Source organism: Macrobrachium nipponense, chromosome 44 (assembly GCF_015104395.2).
Source record: "Macrobrachium nipponense isolate FS-2020 chromosome 44, ASM1510439v2, whole genome shotgun sequence".
Lineage (NCBI taxonomy): Eukaryota > Metazoa > Arthropoda > Malacostraca > Decapoda > Palaemonidae > Macrobrachium > Macrobrachium nipponense.
In genome coordinates this window covers 20,332,448-20,358,850 of record NC_087221.1, presented here as the reverse complement: position 1 = coordinate 20,358,850, position 26,403 = coordinate 20,332,448, and the positions used below count along the sequence as shown (strand labels likewise).

At 44.1% G+C, this 26,403-nt stretch overlaps 1 protein-coding gene across 1 annotated transcript in view; it reads left to right on the top strand.

The window, feature by feature from the left end:
- LOC135204070 (charged multivesicular body protein 6-A-like) overlaps positions 1–26,403 on the top strand; it is a 71,501-nt gene that overhangs the window by 7,611 nt on the left and 37,487 nt on the right. Inside the window, exon 2 of the mRNA XM_064234052.1 lies at positions 15,845–15,954. Coding sequence (XP_064090122.1) covers positions 15,845–15,954 — 110 coding nt within the window. The remainder of the gene's footprint in view (positions 1–15,844; positions 15,955–26,403) is intronic.

The following is a 26,403-nucleotide window of genomic DNA, read 5'->3' as shown; positions in this document are numbered from 1 at the left end:
CTCTCGATTCATATGTGAAGACGTAGGTTGCATTCAATATCTACCTTCGTCTTCAACGGTACATAGTGTTGTTTCTCCTTAGCTGAGATTCAACAAACATGAGATGTTTTACCTTCAGGGACCTCGGTCTCTAGAAGGCAATTGACTTTCGCCTGTTGGGTACATGCCTTAAGAGAATCATCACCTCGCTGTCCGGCATTGGTGACAAACAAATACATCATTTGTTTTGGTCTCTCGGCATAACCCTTTAAAAGGCGAAGGTCACGTGACTTACTCGGATGCTTTGACAACTTGCCTCCTACCGAACGCAGTCAGTCGGTCAGCTGTCAGAGCGCCGGAGTCAGTTACGAATTACGCTGTTGACTTAGTTCGGTTGTTACACAGCAACCATTACTTCGTTTTAATAGCTTGTCACAGTAACCCATACCATTGACACCCACCATGGAGTGTCGGTGTCCTATCCACTACCGAGAACTTCGCTGCATGGGGATAGGAGGATTGCGAGAGACTTCGTTGCTAACGGACAGACCCAGTATGGGTACTGGACATCACCGAAGTAGAGAAGAGGGATAGGTCATGCGACTATTTCCTTCTTTTCCTCTGAGGAACTGCATGACTTCTCCTGCGAAGTCAGGCACCCAGGGGATGGGGATCCGTGACGCTCGATTTCGTACCGAAACTTCGTAGCGAAGGACTCAGAACCCTTCGGTCCCTGACGATTGGTTCGAGTCGTTCACAATCCCCTCCCTAATGGACTTCACCGCCTTCGATGCGAAGGAGATGCTGCCTTGTCCACAAGAACTTCTCCTTGGCGCAGGTACTGAAGGCAGGGTCTGGTCCAACCAGACCACATGCCCTTCCTTCTACCTTCGGGATATTGCCCACAGGTCCTTGGATCTTTTTCCTTGGGACCCGTGGTGGCTGCTCAACACGTTGTGTAGCGAACCCAGACCCTCGCAGGCTGAACAGCATCGAGTCCTAGTGTGACCGTAAGATGGATGGTGAATGAGAGTGTGACTGGCTCCTCTTCCCATCTTTTTCTTCCTCTACCTGTGGTTAGAGGGACACGGTCGTCACCCTGCTGGATAAGGACAAGATGCAGGTGAGCTACTCAACAGAGCCCCATCCTATCCCTTTCACTAGGGATAGGAGCGTATATCCACCACTTCCTCCAACAAGGGGGAGGAAGTGGATGCCAGCTTGAGACAACCCATACTTTATGTTTGCCTCTTGCAAACAGGAACAAGTTCTTGCTTGCTGGTACGAAGAGATACGCTTCTTGCCTCTCTCTTAGTACTCGGCCCAGATGTCTGACCATTGATCCTGCGGTGCACACCCGATCAATCGGACAGAGGCTTGGATCCCCTCCCTCGCTCTTACGACCAGGGAGGCATTCCAGGGATGGACGAACACCAGTCTGTTCATCAAAAGACTCAGATTCCTCCCACCAAGAAGTGAGTCTTCCTATTGTTAAAGGACCGATGGTTTGTATTACGTATCGGAACAAATGACAATTTGTCGAAATTGCATTTTTCCTAACTATACAAAACCTGAGGTCCTTTAACATACAGTCCTCCTCATGCCACCCCTCACTCTGCGTATTTTGCATGGGCCGCAAAGCAAAAGTGATTTGTTTACCGCCGCGCGACGATCGACAAGCAGTTAACTACCGTAGTTCTCCCTTGTTCGAAGCTTACGACCGTTCCAGCTGCCGCTTAGCTACTTCCTATTGTTAAAGGACCTCAGGTTTGTATAGTTAGGAAAAATGCAATTTTCGACAAATTGTCATTTTAATTCATGTATATTATCCCTTTTTTGCAACCAAATTACCCTGAAAAATTACAGATATTTCTAAAGTAGATACAATCAAATGTTTCATACAATCAACTTACCTGTCAGATATATACATAGCTAAGACTCCGTCGTCCCCGACAGAAATTCAAATTTGTTCGCGCCACTCGCTACAGGTAGGTCAGGTGATCTACCGGCCTGCCCTGGGCGGCAGGACTAGGAACCATTCCCGTTTTCTACTCATATATTTTCTGTCGCCGGTGGTATCAACATCGTTGCTGCCACCTCTTGACTGGAATTTGCTTTTCTAGACAATTGATCATCTTTTGTGGACTTTTGGTGACGTACCTGGATCGTTGTTTTGGCATTCGCTACTGTGGACTGGATTTGGACTTGCTTTTGATTTTCTTCAGAATGTCTGATTCAAGTGTTTGTGTGAGAATGTTTGTGAATGTAGGCTGCAAGGTGAGGATACCGAAAGCTTCGGTTGATCCTCACACTGTATGTCGCAAATGTAGGGTTTTGATTGTTCTATTTTCTAACACCTGTCATGAGTGTGAGAGGTTGAATGTTGAGGAATGGAAGACTCTAACTTCTTACTTGAAGAAGTTAGAAAGGGATAGAGTCAGAAGGGCTGCATCTAAGATTGCGGGTAGTAGTACAAGGCCTATTGAGCCTTTGGATAATTCTAACTCTTCTCTAATTATGATTCTGTATCAGGACCCTCACTGGTCCGTACATTCAGATTCGGCATCGGAAATTGCTGAACTGAAGGCTACTCTTCACAGGATGAGATCCAAAATGGCTACCATGAAAGGTAAGGACTGTGAAAGTGATTTTAGTGAAGTGAGTGTCCCCAGTGTTGTGGAGGGGGCGTCGGACCGTCTCTGCGACGCTCCCAGGCCTAGACCTCTTCCAAGCTCCCAAGCCCAGAGGAGAAGGAAAGTCGAAAGCCGTACGGAGGTTGTGGAGAATTCCCCCCGGTCAGGCGTCCCTTCAGCAGGTGCTGTATATAGACAGCCTGCTCAGACCGCTATCGAAAAAGCGTCCTCAGAGAGTGCTTCTCTTCGTCCGCTTCTCCCTCTCCTAAACGAGGGTGGAAGGATTCGACTTGTCCAGGCCCTGAAAAGGCACTGGAGAGATCCTGTTTGGATTCAAGCCCAGAACGCTTTTCGGAAGAAGCGCACCCCTTCTATCAAGAAGGCGAAGAAGGGTTTTGCCGTCCCATGATGGGGGCAACACGCCTTCGAGGTCTCCCTCTCCAGTTCAAGAAGACGCAGGAGAAGCGTCCAAGAGGATCATTTTGGCGGTGCAGGAACAGCTTTCCGCCTTAGTAGGAGTCCTTTCGAAGGATCCTTCTCGAAAGAAAGACGTCAGACTGCCGGTCAAGAAGACTCGTCTTCCTTCTCCCACCAGGAGTGAGGCTCCTGTGAGACGTGAGTCTTTTGAGAACTCAGATAGAGACTCGTGGGAAGATTTTGATTCGCCAGGCAAGCGCGTCGCGCCAGCTAAGCGCGAGGCGTCCTACAGACGAGAAGCGTCCTCTAAGATTAGAGAGTCAGACAAGCGAGGAAACGCATTACAGACGAGAGCGTCTCTAGATTGGGAGAGTCAGACAAGCGGAAACGCATACGACGGAGGAATTCTCCCAGAGGGGATACGTCGCCAGATCAGCAGCTTCAGCCGAGCGCGAGGTAACAACAGCAGGTGAGCATTCAGCCAAGCGTGAGGCTCCAGACAAGCATCTGTCACACAAGGATGTGACATCAGGAAGACGCGAGACTTCAACAAGGCACGAGGCGTCAGTCAGGCGCGAGACTTTTGAGAGGCGCGAGGCGCCAGCCAAGCGCGAAGAGTCAGTCAGGCGCGAGACGCCAGCCAAGCGCGAGGATCCTGCCAGGCGCGAGGCGCCAGCCAAAGCGCGAGGAGTCAGCCAGGCGCGAGACGCCAGCCAAGCGCGAGGCGCCAGCCAGGCGCGAGGAGCCAGCAAGCGCGAGGAGCCAGCCAAGTACGAAGAGCCAGTCAAGCATAGAGCTCTTTACACTCTCTTAGCCCCTCTCCTATTAGGTTTTGTCCCCAGTAGAGAGAGTTGTTGGACAGGAAGACCCGGAACGGGAAGTGGCCTCTCCTACTGATCCGATTATGGAAGAGGAATCAGAGGACGAGTCTCACGGTAAAGAAGGACTGTTTCGAACTACAAAGTTTTGACAGCTCTCCTTCTCCAAGAATACGGAGATGCATTGATCCCTGCCGCTCCTCCTTCGCCTCGTTCACTGTTTTCATGCTCGAAGACTCCGAAATCGTCGGCTTTCTTGAAGATGAGACCGACGATTTCTATGAAGAGAGCTCTGCAATCGCTGGATAACTGGATGCTAACTAAGAAAGCTAGTAAGGACAGTCTTTTGCATGCCTCCCCCTCTAGACTTACGGGCAAGAGAGAGGGATTTGGTACCAGACTGGGGAGAATATGGGTCTCACTCTCCCAGCTTCAGCTGAAGCTGACTTTTCCAGTCTGGTAGACGCATCCAGGAGACATAGCCTTCACACGGCTAAGATTACTTGGGGTCTTTCAGAGTTGGATCATCTCCTCAAGGGACTTTTTCACATTCTAGAAGTCTTTAACTTCCTAGATTGGTCCCTTTATTGGGGTGATTGTCCAAGAAGGCTCATGCCCCTGAAGGGCTAGAACCGGATGTACTCCTGGCAATTTTGGTCATGTATTGACAAGGCGGTGCAAGACGGCTCAGGGAAGTTTCTTCCTTATTTGGAGCAGGTCTCTTGAAGAAGAGATCTGTGTTTAGCGCTTTCTTGACGAAAGCAGTATCACATTCACAAAGAGCAGCTTGTTATTCGCCCTAGGTCTGATTTTTCTGTTCCCGTCACAGTTGGTGAAGGATATTTCCCGATCTCTGAGGCGGAGAAAGCGACTCAGGATCTTCTCCTGCAATCGTCCAGGAAGAAGAGACCAGTGATGGTGGGAGAAAAGAAAGTGGCGTCTACTCATGTTCGGCCCTTTCGAGGTGGGCCCTCCCACTAGAGTTACCGCTAAAAGGAAAACGACCGAGAAGAGAGGTCGAGCCTCGTTCCGCCCCTTTAAAAGGGGAAAGTGAAGTGGCGCTCCTCCAAACACCAGTAGGTGCCAGGCTCCGGGGATTTGCGGAAGCCTGGACTCGCATCGACACAGACCCTTGGTCGATGTCGGTTCTTCAGAAGGGATATCTCATTCCTTTCCTGGACAATCCTCCCCTGACGTCAACTCCGAGGGAATTGTCCGCCAATTACAAGGACCCTGTGTTGAAAGATACTCTTCAACAAATGGTGGATCAGATGTGGGACAAGAGAGCTATAGAACTTGTGCTGGATCAAAACTCCCCGGGGTTTTATTTCAATCGTCTTTTCTTGGTTGCGAAAGCCTCGGGGGGCTGGAGACCAGTTCTGGATGTCAGCGCTCTGAACAAGTTTGTTCAAAAACAGAAGTTCTCCAGGAAACCTCTGCTTCAGTCCATGGCGGCTCTTCTTCGCCTAAGGGGATTAGATGGTGTCTCTGGATCTCCAGGACGCCTATTTTCACGTCCCGATCCATCCTTCGTCGAAGAAGTACCTCGTTTCATGACGGGGGGAAGGATCTTCCAATTCAGAGCCTTGTGCTTCGGCCTGTCGACGGCGCCTCAGGTTTTCACGAACCTTTTGAAAAATGTGGCGAGATGGCTTCATCTGAAAGGAATCAGTATATCTCTATACCTAGACGACTGGCTTATCAGAGCAAAGTCAGAGGAACAGTGTTTGGAGGACCTGACTGTGACACTAAACCTAATAAAGACTTTAGGATTACTCGTGAACCTCGAGAAGTCCCAACTGATCCCCAGCCAGAACTTGGTCTATCTGGGGATTCGGATGGATTCTCGGGGTTTTCGAGTATTTCCTTCTCAAGAGAGACTAGCGAGAGGTTTAGAAAAAGTCTCTCTCTTCCTAAGGAAGGAACGGACTTCGGCGAGGGAATGGTTGAGCCTGTTAGGGACCCTTTCCTCGCTCGAACAGTTCTTTCATCTAGGAAGACTTCATCTCCGTCCTCTTCAGTTCTTCCTCAGAAGTTCGTGGAACATGAAGACAGGACTCCTCTCGGACATTTTTCCCATTCCAGATCTGATAAAACGACATCTAGAATGGTGGTTACTCCCACTGAGGGAAAACAAGGGTACTTCCCTGGAAATACAGAGCCCAAACCTTGTATTGTTTTCCGACGCGTCGGAAAAAGGAAAAGTTGGGGAGCAACTTTTGGGAAAGAGAGAAGTGTCAGGCACTTGGAATGCTCTTCAAGTGTCCTGGCACATAAACTGCAAAGAACTGCTAGCTGTACACCTAGCTCTAAAGAGCTTCGAACCGTTAGTATGCAACAAAATAGTACAAGTGAATGCGGACAATACAACCGCTCTGGCATACATTCGGAAGCAAGGAGGTACTCACTCGTATGCCCTTTACGAACTCACAAGAGAACTGCTGTTGTGGACATCCCAAAGGAACATCTCTCTCTTGACGAGGTTCGTTCAGGGAGCAAGGATCTACGAGCGGACAGGCTGAGCAGGAGGAACCAGGTCCTTCATACCGAGTGGACCCTCCACTCAGAAGTTTGCCTCCAGCTCTGGTCTCTTTGGGGAACTCCTCATGTCGACCTCTTTGCCACGTCCTCTGAGAGACTGAAGTCTTCTGTTCAGTAGTAGAAGATCCCAGAGCTCTAGCAGTAGACGCCTTCCTACTAGATTGGTCTCAGGTAGACGTTTACGCATTTCCCCCATTCAAGATTCTGGGGCAAGTACTCAGGAAGTTTGTGACTTCAAAGGGGACAAGAATGACCCTGATAGCCCCCTTTTGGCCAGCTCAAGAATGGTTTCCAGAGGTACTGGAGTGGATAGTAGACTTCCCAAGATCCCTTCCACAAAGGAGGGATCTTCTCAGACAGCCACACTTCGACGAGGTTTCATCAAAACCTCCCCGCTCCTCGCTCTGACTGCCTTTCGACTATCGAAAGACTTGTCAGAGCGAGAGGCTTTTCTAGTAAGCAGCAAGCTCGATCGCTAGAGCCCGGAGAACTTCCACTATCCGGGTTTACCAATCCAAGTGGGAAGTTTTTAGAAGGTGGTGTAAGTCAAAGAAGTTGTCCTCTCCAGTACCTCTGTAACAGAAATAGCTGATTTTCTGTATTTCTGAGAGAAGAATTGCACGCTCTCCGTAGCCACGATAAAGGGCTCTATAGAAGTATTGCTACCGGCGTGGCTTTAGGAATAGAGGCCTATATTTGGGAAACAATAAGGATCTGCATGATCTGATTAGGTCGTTTGAGACCAAGAAGTCTAGAATTACTTCTCCCCCTAACTGGAATCTAGACGTAGTGCGAAGTTCTTGGCTTCAGAGAGATTTGAACCCCTACATTTGGCCTCGTTTCGTGATATAACGAGAAAATGTTTTATTCCTATTGTCACTGGCGACTGCAAAAAGGGTTAGCGAACTGCACGCCCTTAGTGACAAAGTCGGGTTCAATATAGATTCAGCCATCTGTTCCTTCAAGGAATTATTCTTGGCGAAGAATGAAAATCCTTCGAACCCCTGGCCGAGAAACTTCGAAGTAAAAGGATTATCGGGTCTCGTCGGCAGGGAACCGGAGAGGTCTCTTTGCCCAGTAAGGGCATTAAGTTTTACTTAAAGAAAAAGGAACAGTTGGGAGGTTCTAGACAAGGCCTTTGGTGCTCAGTGAAGGATCCATCAAGACCTATGTCTAAGAATGCCTTAGCCTTTTTTGTCAGGAACGTAATTATGGACTCTCATAAGGCTTGCACGGATGATTCTTTAAACTCCTGAGAGTAAGAGCTCATGAAGTGAGAGCAGTGGCGACGTCTCTCTCTTTTCAGAGAAATATGTCGCTGAAGAATATCTTGGAAGCGACATATTGGAGATGTAATTCTGTGTTTGCGGCTCACTATTGAAGGACGTGCGTGTGACCTATGAAAAATGTTTTTCATTAGGTTCCTTTTTGTGTCTGCGGGCCACAATCCTGGGTACAGGAGCTTACAAACAATCCTTAAAATTTTTTTTGTTTTTTTTTTTACTACTTAAGTCTAATAGATATGTTCTAGACTTTCTGCTGAACAAGTGCAGTTGCCGCACAAGCGGCCAGTCACTTCAGTTCAGTAAGGAACTCTTGTGATATCTTGTAATAGATAAAAATTTTTTTTTGAAATTATTGTGTGCTTGTGCATTGTGGTTTGAGTTACGGTTGTTGCGAAGAGTTGGGGATAACTCGGAGCAATTTTTAATACTAACATGGTGGTTAGGATCAGGTGGTCGGGATTGGTTGTGTGCTCCTTAATAAGGTGTGTTGTCATGTAAGTGGATCAGCACCCATTGACAAAGTCCTTTCAGGCTCTGCCGAGTAAGTGATAAGACCCCTTCGGCAGACCCACAAGAATTCTTGGCCATAGATCACATATCTCGCTAAAGTTTCTTGAGGTGATGCACACGGGGAAAACACCCACGAAGTCTACCACCTATCAGGTAGGAACCAAGGTTTTTAATTTATACCTACAACAGATGTTGTTTACCTGTCTATTCCAGTAGTAGCTTGTCTCTTACCCTCCACCGAAGGGTGCCCAATCAGCTATTGTATATATCTGACAGGTAAGTTGATTGTATGAAAATGATATTGTTATAAAATACAATAAAGTTTCATACATACTTACCTGGGCAGATATATAAGATTAGGGCCCACCCAGCCTCCCCGCAAGGAGACAGGTGGAAGAGAAAATATATGAGTAGAAAACGGGAATGGTTCCTAGTCCTGCCGCCCAGGGCAGGCCGGTAGATCACCTGACCTACCTGTAGCGAGTGGCGCGAAATTTGAATTTCTGTCGGGGACGACGGAGTCTTAGCTATGTATATATCTGCCAGGTAAGTATGTATGAAACTTTATTGTATTATAACAATATCATTTTCTAACGTTTTCATACATCTGGCTGCCGAAAACCATAGAGGAACGACTACGGATAAGTGCATAGAGGAATGACTACGGATAATTGAATTATATAATTTTTATTTTTTTTTTTTTTGCTTTTTTGTTTTTGTTAGCACTTCTCATTGATTTCAGTCTATATTAGTATTTTGAATTTCTTTAATAACCGTATGCCAGAAATAAATGTAACCTTTAATGTTTGCATGCTAAGTGTGATGGTAATTGCTTCATAGCAAAGAAAGATAAAGGAAAGGAGAACGCATTTTCGAGAAGTTCGGCAGCAAGGAGGCTTTCGCGCCACTGTTGGAGGCGTCTATGCTCGCGACTCTTCTAGAATCGGCAGAAGTGTTGTGGATCTCGTCGTTATGTGAGAAACGCCGCGATTTCTGATGCAATACCTCGTCTAGATTCATCTAAGAAGTTCTAGAAATCCCTGGAGTCGGTGACGTTCGCCGTAGGCTCCGCCCCCAGAGTGCTGTATAAATACGACGAACGAACTTTGGAGAGCAGTGATCGTAAGAGAGAGAGAGATCGTAAAAGAGAGATCACCAGTTAGTCACAGAGAGCCACAGATCAGATTATCAGTGAGAGATCAGCAGCAGCAGAGATCTTCCGTGAGATACGAGAAAAAGGAACCGACGAAGGATCAATCAAAAGAAGAGTTGCTCGAGGGTTGGTTGGATATTGGTCTAGTCGTCTTCAGGTGTGGTCTACCGTGTTATCTCGACGTCGAGCAGACTTCAGAGAAGAAAAGGACCTGTTACAGGTGTTGGGGAATTCCTGCCTTACAAGAAGGTTAGTTTCTGCAATACGGAGTCAAGAGGATGTCCGCAATCGCCGATCTACATTTATGAAGCCAGAGCATTGAACCGCCAAATCGAGCAGCAAGTATTTGAATTGCCGCACTGTTCCCCCAGTTCATGCAGTGTAAGATTCTATCTGTTTATGTAAATAGGAGATACCATTCTGCATTTACCTTTGTTAGTAAGCTTGTAAATAAACCTTTGTTGTGTTAGTGTTTCTTTCTTTATTCATATCCCCAGTTTCAACTGTTTGTGTTGATAAGTTTTTTTTTTTATTTCATATCGAACCTGAAGCAGGCCTCCCTCAGAGGCCGTAACACTGTCTCTGAGATCTCAGGGTCCGTAACACTAAGAATGGCAAAATCATCGTTGCCACATTAGTGGAGGCTTCACACATCCGCTGTTTCATTATTATAAACTGTTTCCATGAATTCTAGTTGTCATAATAATGCAATAATGATAAAATTGCTTTAATATTTATGTATATATACTTCCAATATATAGCCTAATTTCACCAATTTCAACGTTTTGTGTGTAGTCTTATACCCAGTTTGGAGGGTCAACACATACCGAATGGCAACAGAGAGAGAGAGAGAGAGAGAAAGGAAGGCGAAGGAACAAAGAAGGAAAGTGGGGTAGCGGTGGAGGGGGGGGGGGGGGGGGGGGGGGGGGGTGGGGGGGGGGGGGGAGAGGGTAGGTGGAGCTTTATACGCTGTTCGTATCCATTTCTGCATAATGGAGTTTTTGTCTCTTGGTACAAGGACAGGTATCGTTATTCTTTACGTTTAGTGATTCACGCCTTATAAATTACGGCATTGGGTGTAATGCACTATAGCAAAATCTCGTTCTGATACGAGTGTTCGTTACAGAAATAGGTATTGCCCAAAAACGTGCTGCACTGTCTCTGAAACCATAGTGGGTATGCTGCTAGTTGTCAATCAAGTTTTTGGTAATCAAGTATTTTTTACAAGCTAGCTATTGAATAAATTTATATTTTTTCTCAATCAAAACATATGCCCCCTCAGTGCTAACTTTCCACTTGTAACGACTTTTTGGTCATTGCAAATTCGGCCCCATAATTTCTTATGGTGCGAAAACAGAGGCGCATCGACCGAAATCGATTGCGTCACACTACGGCGATAATCCGGCAGTAAAACATCTTCATATATCCAAAAAGTAAATAAAGATATATATGCGCATTACGATTATACCAATTACATGAAGAGCTGATAATCTGCATGAATAACTGGTAAACTGTTCTGCAAGAAAGTTGAGTAAAACAATTATTTACAATAGGTACGAAAGTCAAGATGTCGTGACGTCATAATACAGACTTGAAAAGAACGTTCTATTCCAAAACCATAATTACTTAAATTTGAGTCAGAATCGGGTTACTTTTTCAATACGACATTTTCAAATAACATGAATAAATGGGTTCAAACATATTGATGTTACATCATAAATATGTAAAATATTGATGTTTTAATTTTATTTTTTAAAAAATTATCGAAGTGCACGTTTCGTCGTCGTCTTCTACAAAACAGTTGTTTACTCGGTGAGGAAAAGTTTTCCGTTTGTTGTGATAAAAGTGCCCCAGCATCTGTGGGCACAAGTGGTGTGCGGATTTATCACAGGAAATGGTTAGTTTATTGACACAAGCGCTCCGTAACATCAGATGGCGTCAATCTTTCTCAAATACTTCGAGTTGTAAGTAAAAATGTTGAACGCGTTTTGGTGAGATTTGCAGTACGTTTGAGACCGTTTTCACTACCCTCTGTTTAAATCGTAAAATTTGGCCTTAATTTCTAACTTTGGAGAAAATACTTACTTCGAATGGAGAGTAGAGGTCTTTAGCTCCGTTTCTCACCAACAACAAGTCGCGACTGATGCCCATCTCCGATGTCAGGACGCGTTATAATGTACTTTTTTTGGGATTGTACACGCTGATCGAACATGGTCGACTCTGGACCCTACGGTTATTCACCCTATTACAGCAATTTTATCATCACCTACTGCATTACTATGACAACTAGAATTCATGGAAACTAGATTGGCAACGATGAGTCTTTTTGCTGTCGTCTGCTCGTACTTCAGAAATATCTGTATTTTTTCGGGGTTAATTTTGTTACAAAAAAGGGATAATAGACATGAATTAAATAAACATTTTGAAGTAAAGTTAAACTAAATAATGAGTAAAGTAAACAATTAAGGGAATAAAGCTTTGCACCTCATAAACATGTAGTCGTCTGCTGCTCGTAACTGTGCTTGCGGAGTGAGTGCTTAGGAACCAGGAACAGCAACGTGGTTCAAGTGCAATTTGGAGTGAATTAAGACCAAAATGTGTATAATTACAATCAAATAAGCACTGTGGAGTTTCAGTTGTGATGGCAGTGAGGATAAAACCACCGATTACAAGGTAAAAGTGAATTCAGTTCAAACCATGACCCTGGGAATAAAAAGTTTCATACTTTCAGTAATACAGGCAAACAAACAAAATGTTGTTTTATTGTGCTGATTACAACTGCAATCTTGAGTAAGATCAATAAACATTACATATATACGCTAACATTGTTCAAATGAGTGCTGGGAAGGCTGGGAAAGATGGTGGATTGTCTGTGGTTAGAACGGCCAGTCACGCGATTGCCGCCATATTGGATTTCAAAACTGCCTTGAAAACATATTTTGTGAAGAGCTCACATCCTTATTTATTCGTATGGGGCTTTCATATATCACTTTATGTTGACGAAACTTCAATCATTTGAATGGTTGTAATTGTATTCTTGTTTCACCAATTAAATATCGAGTGAATAAGGCCTGGCCAGCGCGTTGTCTGCGGTTGTTTACCCTATGGATAAGGGTGTGTATGATGCAGTACAGGTGAGATACCTAACTTGAAAAATTTACCAAAATAAAGTGAGAAGTTTACCATCTTTTGTACTGTGTGTTCTTACATTAATCCCCAAGGGGCTGGTACAAAAGATAGGAAACGTCTCACATTATTTTGATAAAGTTTTCAGTGAGATAATTTGATAAATATATACTGGAGCACTGCCTCATGTACCTACACCCTTATCTATATTTTTCAGTAAAAAAATTTCATTATTAAATAATATCTCCATGCAGAACTCCTTCCTTAGAATTACCTTCTGTTTTTTCCAGTGTTTCATTACGTTTTGTGCATATCTGACCATTTAGATACCTGGCTATTATGCCTATGCAATCCCCCCCCCCCCCCCCCCACCCCCCCCCCCCCCCCCCCCACCCCCCATTTTTGTTTCTTTAGTACAGTTTAAGGAACGAATGCAGCGCACTAGTGAGAAAGGCAGGAAATGCTTTAATCACATTATAGCATATTCATTTGGAAAAGACATACCTAACCTAGTTCATTTGTATTAAAAGAACACTCACCCAAATTTATAAAATATTGAAATGTAACAAGGATGCAACCTAACCCTACTCTCTTGTAATGTAGGGAGCTGGGTATTTTCTGTATAAGCATTCTGCATTGTTCGTCCCCGCGAATACGAAAGCCACCAGGAACTGGGGCGCAAATGTATTTCGCCGTATTTAGTACGAGCCCATGGGGGTTAATTACAGTCATCCCAATAAATATTACTTAAAATTCCTGTTCAGGAGGTAAAACTGCATAGAAAAACCACACTGCCATAGTCTAGGCTGCCGCGGAATAGTAATATAGATCTACCGGGAGCTGGTCTTACCTGGCCAGGGGAGGCTTCACCTCCTCCCTATAACCCCACCTAACCTGACCGGAGTGCTGAAAAGGCATAAAGCAAACAATCATGCTCCCTCACCTAGCAATATCTATATGGTGCTATATCCATAAGTGGCCAGGGCTTGTGTCCTCACTGTCCCCCGCCCTGTTCCCATCCACGTGTCCTCTTGTCCCATGCCAAATCTTCATAACTGACTCGGGGTGGTATGCTGATGAAGGGATCACAGCTTACTGGAGAATGTCAGGGGAGGTGAAGCCCTCCCTGGCTAAGAAAGGGCACAATGTCCGAGGTAAGGCTAGGTAAAGGTAGGTCTGGTTAGGTTGTATTTCCTCTGAAATGCCTACCACAGTTAAGGGGTACCCTAGCTAAGACTGCATGACCCTTTGATTTACATCAGCTCCCTTTTGTAGAGATGTCCTTGTCAGTGGAAGGGATTACTTACCACATTTCAAGATACGAAGATAGTCATTTAACACCTTAATAGGCTATATGATCTCCATCATTTTACATCTTATGGGCTGTAGGTCTCCATCAGTGTTCATCAAACACATAAGGAAGCCATTGGTAAACTGAATAAATTGTTGTGAAACTTAGAGGGTTCAGAAAACATACAGGTACTTTCATAGTAGAATTTGTTATTAAGTTTTAATAATTAATCAAAAATGATAGGTAATTATTAGCTAATATGAAAAACAAAACAGTTCTCATAGGTGATATAAAATTGTACAAGAGCTAAAATTGCCTATCACCTTTTTTCCACTGTCCATGAACTTCTAGAATGAACCCTTTCAAAAAAGTAACCATACTTTTTCAGTAAATACCTTGCTTATTATTCTCTTGTCCCATCTATTACTACATATGGATAAAACACCAGAATGATCATTCAACCACTCTGATGTTATTTTCATGACTAAATAAATTTTTTATGATCAAAATATGATTTACTAATTTTCAAATATTAAAATTATTACGTTTAATATGATTAAATATAACATTAAATAATAAAATATCCCTCTCTAATGGTAAAATGTTTAAGATGACTTTGAAGTGAATATAATGTATCATTTCAAAGATAATACAATAACAGAATGATAATTTAAGGTATATTTGATACTTTAAGTATACATACATTTGTCATTTGAACTTTCAAGATGGCACTTATAAGCATTTTTAGAAGGGGTTCTAAGTCTTCACAGATTGTAGCTATTTGTGGGGGCGTCTGGTATGCATCCCCTGCAAATACGGGGGTTCACTGTATATCATTGGTATATCCATCTCAGACATTTATTTCAATCTTTATGGTTAAAGGTTTCCTTGCAAGTTCATACCCAGTACTTCATTTTAGGTTTTGTATTGTATATAATTTTGAGATTCAGTATTTGTGTAATGACACAGTATGAAAATTGTGAGGATGATTGGTTGTTTGAGGAAAACAATTGTTTGTTTCTCATTGGATAGTTGCCTCCTTACCCGGGAATACTGTTGTTTCTGAGTTTTTGTCTGTCACATTAACCGTGACACAGTTAGTCAGGCTTTAGAAAGCAGATCAGCAGGTTCTCAACAATGTTCTGTCGAGAACACCACAGCAGCAGCAGTTTTGGAGGATCACCTGATTGCCGGTGATGGATTTTGGTGCAGTAGTGGTCAAGTGCTGTGGAGGACTCAATCCAGTTCCCGAGGTCGAGGTGGTGGGTAAGCCATAGTCCCCTGTTGAGAAGAGGTATTCTTCCATGGCAGTTATGAAGCTGTTGCATCGGACATTGTGTTGTTCAATGGTCAGCCTCGAGGATCTATGATTGTGACTCTTACTGTTTTTGTGGCATCATCATCAATATTTTTTTGTATGAACAAGTGTATGGTTCTTACTGGTATGCTGTAACATTATTATTATTTAGGTATGGAGCAACGTGTATGGGCTCTTTTTAAGGTTAATTATTATGTATTGTATTTATGGAACAAGTGGCTCTTCTAATTATGGTTGATGAGCAAGTATGGATCTGAGTGTTTATGTAATGATTGATATGTTATTTGTGTGGTGCTGCTGTTTGACATTACATATTTATTTTGTAATTTATTTATTAAGAATCGTTATTGGGAATTTAAAGTAAAGTAGGTATGTGGAACTATGTAATTTGATTGTTAGTTATTGTATTGGTCATTTGCGTTACGTTTCTGTCTTCCAAAACCTAGACTTACTTTGTAAATATGTATAAGAATTTATGATAATAAACTTAATATTAAGGTAATTTTTATGGTTTTGTTCTACTTCTTCCTCCTTTGTCGCAACTGCTGTCAGTCATTCTTCTTTCTTTTTGCAGTTAAGATCCTGCAGGACAGAGTGTGCTCCATTACAAAATATTAAACCAAAGATCTATAAGTTTTAATTATTACTACACTACTCTATTATTATATACGTCATTGGAAAGGCTCATCCAATTATACTGTGGCTTAATAATTATAACACTTATTGACAAACCATTGACATTTGACGATTAATGATTTGTATTTTTTTCCAGCAACTAAAAACAACAAGAGACAGGATTCGACAGTATCAGAAGCGTTCCGAAACCAATCTTGAGAAGGATAGACAGCTTGCAAAGCAGTTACTGCAAAATGGAAAGAAAGAGTTAGTTCATATTGAAGTTTTTCATATTTTAGTTTGTAGGAAGTGCTTTGCCTAAATTGGTCAGCAAATTGATAGCACTTATTTTAACGTATAAGCTGATTTATACATCCTTTTTTATTTGAAGAGACTTATCTTCTTCGTGTCCCTACATCTACTGACAGAATATATAATTCACTAGTTTTGTGGTTCATTTAGAATCTTTGGTGGAGTGTATAATCAAGCACTGTGGTTCATTTAGAATCTTTGGTGGAGTGTATAATCAAGCACTGTTTATAATCTCATCCTAGTTCAGTATTTGCTTTAAAAGTATGGGCAAACACCAACTATTATTTGTTATTATAAGCCAAACACTGCTGGTATCCTACCTATATAAGAAGGAGCTCTCAGGTTTGAATGGTTACTCATCATATTTAGCTGGTGATGTTTAGTACTGATATCAGATATTATACATGTAGCCATGTCCATTCTTAAATTTGATAACAGTCACAGTTATAAAAATGAAGCAAAGTAAAGAACCAAGATACCAGATATGATGATGATGAACAATAACCATGGAATAGTCTTGAAACACAACTCATGTCAGGTTTTCATGGCCATCAAGTCTAATTGTCTATATCATAATTTGATAGAGGGCAGATTTTGAGTAAAGTCCAATATTGAACTTTACTCAAAATTGTATCTTGTAATCATCATTGGGATTAATGCCATGCAGCTAAATGGGCCTCAGAAATTCCAGTGTTCATATATATTATCCTATGCTTTTAGTTCCAAAAATATCTTCTGGTTATCTCCAGCTTCCTGCCTCCTTGTAGGAGCTGATGGAACTGCTGTGTATTACTGTAAACAGAAAGCGAACTTGAAATGGACTCAAGTCCTTGTAAGCAAACAGTGTGGTGAGTCTGTGATTTTATTTGCAACAGACAGACTCCAGACTGTATGGAGGAGTTTCATTCAGGAGGTCTTTCCTTACATATTAGAGAGACCTTTACAAGCCATGTAAAGGAATCTTCTCTTGTCTTCTTCCAGACCTGGGGATCAACTTTCAGAATCTAGTTTCTCGGGTCCTACATCTCCTCTGCGAGACATCTGCGTCCCTTTTGCAGTCACACCGTTATGAGGTATCGAACTATGCTTAACTCACGTATAAGCACAGAGACCTAGTTTGTTGGCATACCTAACTTATTTTCTTTTAAAATTCTGAACCCAAGCAAAGAATACAGAAGATAATTTACTTGTCTTCCCTAGGAAGTTAGTCCAAGGATCCTTAAGTTTACGGACATCCGTGTCTTCTAGGGGCGCCAAACTTCACCCGAGCTCATACCTAGTCTGGCACCCTGCTTTCCTAGCTCAAAAAAAGAGCCCGGCAAAAACAAACTTTGCTATGATGCCAGCTTTTGCTCTGACCACTCACTAGTTCTGAGGAGAACAGAATTTCTGTTCAAAAGATATTTTGTGGGAAAACAATGTTTTTGTATGTCCGCATACATTTATTAACAAGTATACAAAACAGTCAGCAGGTACAATAAAGGTGATGAATTGCTATAGATGAAGTACATGCAGACAAAGAAAAACATTTAATTGGATATTAGTAAACCGCATGCATTCTGACAAAAAAAATATTTCAGCAAACAGCACAGGCTACTATAACATAGCAAAAAAGAAAGAAATAAAACAAAAGCATCATAAAGGTTTTCTGCAGATGCAATGACACCAAGTTTAAATTTGATGTTATAACAGTGCCTTTTTTGTTTTTCAGCCATGGGTTTAGACTCTATTTGAAGTTTACCATAAATAAGTTACTTTATGGGATACCGTACTCTAATTCTTGCCTCCTATCAGGTCACCTGTATTATTTTGTTTACAGTATCATCATCTTCCCTTATGGAGCAACAACTTTGCCTTGGCGATCTCTCCATGGAAAGTAACCAGTGGAAACAAAAGAGAAAGCAAACCTAAAAAAACTAACTTATTGAAGTTAAAAATTCTTTGTTATTAAAAAAAGAAAAAAAAAAGCAAAACCAAAGTGGAAGAGGAAGAAAAAAATTGAATATCTATAATTTGGTGGTTATGTGTCACCTTGACAGGCCACCAGGGTGGCGCTACAATTTTGTTCACATCCACTCGTTACAAATGGATTTTTTTAATTTAGAGAATAATTAAATGTTCCGTCAAGTTAAAACAGTCCTTTTACAAAATAAGAAATATCAGGATGGGTTATGCATGGTTGGGAAGGAGGTACAGTGAGTGATATATTTCCATTACTATAGGCTAACTGCTAACATATGTACTGTAAGCAATTTTCATTTGGCTAGGCTAAACTGCCAACATATCATAGCAATTTTTTGTAAGGTTGTAATAACAGACTGATAATTCAGCCTGTTTTTAATATTAGTAACAGAATTTTCTGTAATAATTTGGTTTGTTTTTCACTGTTTTATTATTAGCAACAATTTTTATACCTACCCAGTATGTGCACTGTAGGCTAGGCTAGCATAGCCTATGGCCTCGGTCTCCCATCGGTGATACAGCCACATTAGATGCAGGACAGTTTTTCAATGTTCAAAAATAAAAGTGCGTCTGGTTTGCTGGCAAATACTGTATGTTGTTTTAGCAAGAGCTGGTCTCTTCAATTAGAACTCCTGAAGACAACTACAGCCTGCTGCTAACCCTTTCTCTTAGAGCCTAAAGTTTAAAGTGCCCCATGGCATTGAGGAGGAATAGAGAGCTCTCTACTTGGCTGAATGGTCTGGTATTTCCTAGAAATGGAATCCCAGGCCAGTTATCACCCAGGATGTTATGGCAAGAACTTGTCTCATCCTGTGACTAGAACATCTTGTCCTTTATCCTAATGGACTTTTATCTTCTGAGATGCCCTCAGATTTAAGAGGAGCATTATCCTCCTTGTAGCAAAGCTAAACACAGAACAATCTTTACCTCATAAACTTCAAGCACTGTATATATATCTTACAACGTTCTTCATTTCTCATGATTTTGACTTTAAAAGCTAAAGGTTTAAAGAAACTAAGTAAGTCTGGGTTTTTCAACTCGTATGGTGCTCAGATGAGCTCAGTGTCTACTATCAAGTATGTTATGATTCTCCTCCTTTGAGGGTGAGTTAGGTACACATTTGTACACATATAAATGAAACATTGATGAGAATGGCCAATTTTTCCACCTCTGTCTAAAAGTTATATTGTTAAACCTTCAAACTAGTTTTACTTTTCATTTTTTGGTATATAGTAGCAGTCAATTGCAGCAGGTAATTATGTTCCCTACTCTTTTTAGTTTATCAAGATAAATTGCTCTGCAAGCCTGATATAAATTTATGTCAGATGTTGCAGGTTACATTTAAAAATATTGTTTTGTACATTCAACTTCCCTGTCAGATATATACTTAGCTATAGACTCCGTCGTCCCGACAGAAATTCAAATTTCGCGCCACACGTACAGGTAGGTCAGGTGATCTACCGCCCTGCTGCTGGGTGGCAGGACTAGGAACCATTCCCGTTTTCTAATCAGATTTTCTCTGTCGCCGTACCATCAAAACAACGTTGTTTTGGTTCCTCTTGAACGGAATTTCGATTTTCATCGCCATTGATCTGCTTGACTGTCTTATTTGGTGACGTATTGGATTGTTGGTTTGACATACGCTATAGTGGACTGTTTCTTGATCTTGGTTTTGATTATTTCTTTAAGATATCTGATTCTCCTTATGTAATAAGAACTTGTGTGAATGAGGGCTGTAATGTGAGGTTGCCGAAAGCTTCGGTTGACCCCTCACTCTCTATGTTTAAGAAAGTGTAAGAAAGATGAATGTTCTATTTCTAACACCTGTAAAGATGCGAGAATTTGAGTGTAGAGGAGTGGAAGTCTCTAACTTCCTACTTAAGGAAGTTAGAGAGGGATAGAGTCAGGAAAGATTCCTCCAGAAGCTTAAGTAGGTCTCGCTCAAACGAGTCGGTTTCCAACATGGTAGCTCCTATCCCTAATGTAGTAGTTACACCCTCTCCCTCAGTATCAGCCCCTTCTCCCTTTACAGAACCTGCAGATTCATCTTCGGAAATAGCAGGTCTCATAGCTGCCTTTAAGAGTATGGAACTTAAGATGGCAGCGTTAGAAGGTAAGCACAGTGCTGTGAATAGGTGCAGTGGACAGTGATATTAGTGTCCCAGTGCAGTGGAGGGGTGGCGTACTGATCGGCTCTGCAGCGCTCCCAGGCCTAGACCTCCTCCAAGCTCCCAGGTCCAGAGGAGAAGGAATGTCAAAAGCCTTAAGGAGGTTGTGGAGGATCCCTACCGATCAGGCGTCCCCTCGGCAGGATCTGTTGCGTCTCAGACTGCCAAGGATCGCTACCGAAAAAGCGTCCTTCGTGAGTGCTTCTCGTCCTCCGAGTCATCATCTCCCAGGCGCGGATGGAGCTCTTCCGAGCAGTCTCGCCCTATGAAGAGGAGCTGGAAAGCGCCTACGCTCGATTCTAGTCCTGAGCGCTTCCCAGAAGGTCCTATGCTGGACAGTAAGAGAGCCAAGAGAGCCCTGGTTTCGCCCTCGTTCGGATGGGAGGCCCCTACTTCCTCCAGACCGCCATCCCCTCCTTCTGACAAGGAAAAGGGATGAAGCTACCTCAGGATCCTCTTGAACTTGCAGGAGCAGATCTCTTCACTGGTTGGGGCACTTTCAAAGGATCCTCGGCATAGGAAAGACATGTCTCTTCCTATTAAGAGATCTTCTCATCGCATGGAGTTCCCTTGCTCCAAGATCCCCTCACCAGCTCGCTCTCTTAAGAGGTCCTACGATCTCTGCTTCGTGCTCTTCTGCTCGGAAACAAGAGGCTCGGGAACGCTTAGCGACCGAGCCCTCCTCTGCTTCCGAGCACGAAGCGGCCGCGAGACATGAGGATTGGTCCAAGCGCCTGCCCCGCACCGGACTCGATCCTCTGTCCAGCCGCTCGTCTCCTCACAGCCCCGTTTCCACTCCCGGACACGAGGCTTTATCTTTGCAAGATGCGCCAGGCAAGAGTAATGCGCCAGCCAGGCGCGAGGCGTCATCCAGGCGCGAGGCGCCAGCTTGGCGCCAGGTGCCTTCCAGGATCGTAGATCCTTCCAAGAGCTATTCGCCTTCCAGGCACGATGCACCAGCCAGACGCAAGGCTCCTTCCAGAACAGAGGCTTCTACCAGGCGCGAAGCTCCTTCCAGCCGCGAGGCGCCAGCCAGGCGTGAGGCGCCAACCAGGCTCGAGGCGCCAACCAGACATGAAGTTCCTTCCAGGATTTTGACACCAGGCAGACACTTTTCGACTTCGGAACGTCGCCCTTCTCACGAACGTCAGAAGGATGGTACCTCTGATCCTTCTAAGCTCGAGGTTAATATCAAGAACCCTGTTGACATAGAGACTCTTGATTCTCTTAGAACCCCTCCTTTACGTAAGGAGACAGCCAAGGTACGGCCTTCTTCGCCTGGAACTAAACGTGCGCACAGTTTTTCTCCGACTCGAAGCCCCTCTCTGCAAGATCGGAGGACTACTGCGGAAGTTTTCACCTCTAGAACCGAACGTTCTCCTTCAGCGGAGCGCTCTACTCTCTCCAAAGAAGGTCTAGATCTAGAGGATGTGTCTGACGAAGAACCCCCTGTGGATACGGGTCTGTCAGATTACAAGACCTTAGCTCCCCTCTTACTTCAAGAGTTCGGGACTCACTCACTCCTGCAGCTCCTCCTTCTCCACGGTCGCTTTTCTCAAGCACTAAGGCCTCTAAGTCCTCTTCCTTCTTAAAGATGCGCCCGGCCATATCAATGAAGAAGGCCCTTCAGTCTCTTGGATCCTGGCTTTCCTTGAAGAGAGAAGCAGGAAAGACTTGTTTCGCATGCCCCCCCTCCAGACTTTCCGGGAGGAGAGGCATCTGGTACGAGACGGGGAGGAACATGGGACTGTTTTTCTCCCTTCATCTGCAGAAGCAGACTTCTCGAGTCCAGTGGACTCCTCGAGAAGACACACCTTGTCCTCTGCCAAAGCGTTATGGGGGATTTCGGAGCTGGACCATCTCCTCAAGGGACTGTTCCATGTGTTAGAAGTTTTCAACATCCTGGACTGGTCCCTTGGGGTTTTGGCTAAGAAAACCCAGGACCCTGATTTTCTCAGCCCCGAGATTCTTCACAGTATATATCTTGTGTGGATTAAGGCAGTCCAAGATGGCTCGAGTGAGGTTGCCTCCCTCTTTGGGACTGGCATTCTCAAGAAGAGATCGGTCCTCAGTTCTTTCTTGGCTAAAGCCGTCTCCCCTGTCCAGAGATCTTCACTTCTTTACGCTCCATTGTCCGACCAGCTGTTCCCTTCTCAGTTAGTGAGAGATATTTCTCACTCGCTGACTGAGAAGGCGACTCAGGATCTTTCTGGCACGTCGGCCAAGAAGAAAAACCGCCCTGCTGTTCCGCTGGTAAAGAAACAACCTCGTGCACCTCAGCTGCCCTTTCGAGGAGGACCCTTCCACTCGTCCCCCACCTCGAGAAGAAGAGGCCTCTGAGAAACGAGGAAGATCAGCCTTCCGGCCTTTTAAAAAAAGGCTAATGATTTTCAAGTCCTCCAACCACCGGTAGGCGCCAGGCTCCTGGAGTACGCAGAAGCCTGGGCCTTGAGAGAAGCAGACCCCTGGTTCGCTCTCTATTCTGAGGAAGGGAATATCTAATCCCCTTCAGGGACAGTCCTCCCCTTACTTCGATACCGAGGGAACTGTCCGCGAGGTACAAGGACCCTGCCCTGAGAGCAACGCTCCTAGATCTAGTGGATCAGATGTGGACCAAAGAGGCCATCGAAATAGTACAGGATCCCCACTCCCTAGGCTTTTACAATCGCCTTTTCCTGGTTCCGAAGGCATCAGGGGGGTGGAGACCGGTGCTGGACGTGAGCGCCCTGAACCGATTCATAGAGAAAACGAAATTCTCCATGGAAACAACCGCCTCGGTTCTTTCGGCTCTACGTCCAGGAGATTGGATGGTCTCTGGATCTACAAGACGCATATTTCCACGTACCCATTCATCCTGCGTCGAGGAAAGGGCAGGATCTTCCAATTCAGGGCTATGTGCTTCGGCCTGTCTATGGCTCCTCAAGTTTTCACAACCCTGATGAGGAACGTAGCTCGTTGGCTTCATCTGAAGGGAGTCAGTATATCCCTCTACTTGGACGATTGGCTCATCAGGGCCAAGTCAAAAAGCCAGTGTTTGGAGGACTTGGCATCTACTCTAGACCTCATACGGTCTCTAGTATTGCTCATCAACCTCGAGAAGTCCCAGATGATCCCCAGCCAGAATCTGGTCTATCTGGGGATTCAGATGGATTCTCGGGGTTTTTGAGGTTTTTCCTCACAAGAAAGGCTTGTACGAGGCTTTCAAAAAGTCTCAACCTTCTTAGGGAAAGAACAATGCTCGGTGAGGGAATGGCTGAGCCTTCTGGGGACCCTTTCGTCACTAGAGCAGTTCTTTTCCCTAGGGAAGCTTCACCTTCGTCCCCTTCAATTCTTCCTGAAAAGAGTTTGGAAGTGGAAGACAGGACAACTGTCAGACGAGGAACGAAGGCTTGTCACTGGCCCATTCAGAACCCACTACCTCCGATGTGTTCTCCGACGCATCGTAGTCGGGATGGTGAGCAACTCTGGGAACGAAGGAAGTGTCAGGCACCTGGACAAGGGAACAGGTGTCCTGGCACATAAACTCAAAAGAACTTTTGGCAATACACCTTGCCCTAAAGTTCTTCGAATCAGAAGTCAGAGGCATGGTAGTCCAAGTCAACTCGGACAACACCACGGCTCTGGCCTATATTCGAAAACAAGGGGGGACCCACTCTTTCTCCCTCTACAAACTGGCAAGAAACTTGTTGATCTGGGCAGAGGAACGGGCATTGTTGCTCCTTACGAGGTTCATTCAAGGAACGAAGAACGTTCGAGCAGACAGACTGAGCAGGCAGAACAGAACCAGGTCCTTCACACAGAGTGGACCCTCAATCTCAGGAAGTCTGTCAAAGTCTCTGGTCCTTTGGGGAAGACCTCAAATTGACCTGTTCGCCACATTCCTCTCAAAAAGAATCGACAACTTCTGCTCACTGGTAGAAGATCCCAGAGCAATTGCGATCGATGCCCTTCTTCTAGATTGGTCGGGCATAGACGCCTACGCCTTTCCCCCATTCAAACTCCTGGGGGAAGTGCTAAGAAAGTTCGTCGCGTCAAAGGGAACGAGATTAACACTCATCGCCCCCTTTTGGCCCGCTCAAGATTGGTTCACAGAGGTACTGGAATGGACAGTGGGACTTCCCCAGATCTCTTCCGTACAGGACAGATCTGCTCAAACAACCCCACTTCGAGAGGTTTCACAAACAACCTCCTGCTCTCTCCCTGACTGCCTTTCGGACTATCAAAAGACTCGTCCAGAGCGAGAGGCTTTTCGCAAAAAGCTGCCAGCTCTATCGCTAGAGCCCGCAGGACTTCAACCCTGCAGGTTTACCAGTCGAAGTGGGAAGTCTTTAGAAGATGGTGTAGGACAAAGAAGCTGTCCTCCTCCAATACCTCTGTGACCATCATTGCCAATTTCCTTCTCTTCCTTAGAGAGGAATCGAAGTTAGCTGTATCCACCATCAAGGGGTACAGGAGTATGTTATCCACTGTTTTTTGGAATAGGGGACTAGAAATAGCGGAGAACAAAGATCTACATGATCTTATCAGGTCGTTCGAGACTTCAAGTCTAGAACTCCTCGTACTCCTAGCTGGAATCTTGATGTGGTTCTAAAATTCCTAACCTCGGACAAATTTGAACCACCTCATCTTGCCTCGTTTAGAGATATCACGAGGAAATGTATTTTCCTTTTGTCCCTCGCTACTGCAAAGAGAACTAGCGAACTCCATGCATTGGACTCTCGCGTGGGCTTTAGGGGAGACTCAGCTGCATGTTCTTCCAGACATTGTTTCTGGCTAAGAACGAAAACCCTTCCAAGCCCTGGCCCAGGAGCTTTGAGGTAAAAGGGCTTCTAATCTGGTGGGAGAGATATAGAAAGGTCCCCTTTTGGTTTGGGCCCAGGTCAGGGTCACTTTAAAGTTTGTTTTACCTTCGTAAGAAGGACAGCTCAAGGGGTTTGTCAGCAAAGTCTCTGGTGTGCAGTAAGGGACCCAAGAAGAGACCTATGTCCAAGAACGCGTTAGCCTTCTTCGTGAGAAATGTGATATCAGAGGCTCATGAGCAATGTCCAGATGACTCCTTCAGGCTGCTCAGAGTAAAGGCTCATGAGGTGCGAGCCATTGCTACATCCTTGTCCTTTCATAGAAACATGTCTATGAAAGACATCCTGGAGGCAACTACTGGAGATGCAACTCTGTGCCTCTCTATTACCTTAAGGACGTCAAGGTAACATATGAGAAATGTTTTTCTCTCGGTCTGTTACGTATCTGCGGATTCTGTGCTGGGAAGGGGAGCTGATACTGATCCTTAACTGTTAGTTGTGTTTTTAATTTGTGGTGTTGAGTTTTTTAGGGTTGCTTGGAAGGGGGTCGGGGATATCTCCTTTCAATCGTAGTACTAACCCGGGTGTTAGGATCAGGTGATCGGGATCGGTGTTGTGCTCCTTTATTGCCATTAGGCAAGGTATTTGTCATGTTAGTGGATTAGCACCCATTGACAAAATCCTTCGGTTCTATCGAGTAAGCGGATAAGACCCCATCGATAGACCAACAAGAACTCTTAGCATGAGGTCACTACGTACCTCGCTGAGGCTCTTGAGGTGAAGCACGGAATCCTGGGCAGTAATCCACGAAGTCTTCCACCTAATCAGGTAGGAACCAAGGTTTTTTTATTACCTACAACGTATGTTGTTTACCTGTCTATTTCAGTAGTTAGCTGTCTCTTACCCTCCACCAATGGTGTGAATCAGCTAAGTATATATCTGACAGGGAAGTTGAATGTACAAAAATGATATTGTTATGGTACAATAAAGTTTTGTACATACTTACCTGGCAGATATATACAATTATAGTGCCCACCCAGCCTCCCCTCAGGAGACAGGTGGGAGAGAAAATCTGATTAGAAAACGGGAATGGTTCCTAGTCCTGCACCAGCGGCAGGGCGTAGATCACCTGACCTACCTGTAAGCGTGTGCCACGAAATTTGAATTTCTGTCGGGGACGATGGAGTCTATAGCTAAGTATATATCTGCCAGGTAAGTATGTACAAAACTTTATTGTACCATAACAATATCATTTTATTCCTCTCCTGCTATCATGGTGATTAGTCTTCTTTCAAGTAGACACCATTTTTAAGGTTAAGGTGGTTATGATATGATGTGTTGTCTACTTTTCTTTCTAGTGTAAGTCTCAAAGGATTGTAATAAACACTTTTTGTGTTAAAAATGTGTATTTTAAAATATAAAAATATGTATTTTGAAGTATTATGTCATATCATGAAAACTAAGAGAAGTCAAAA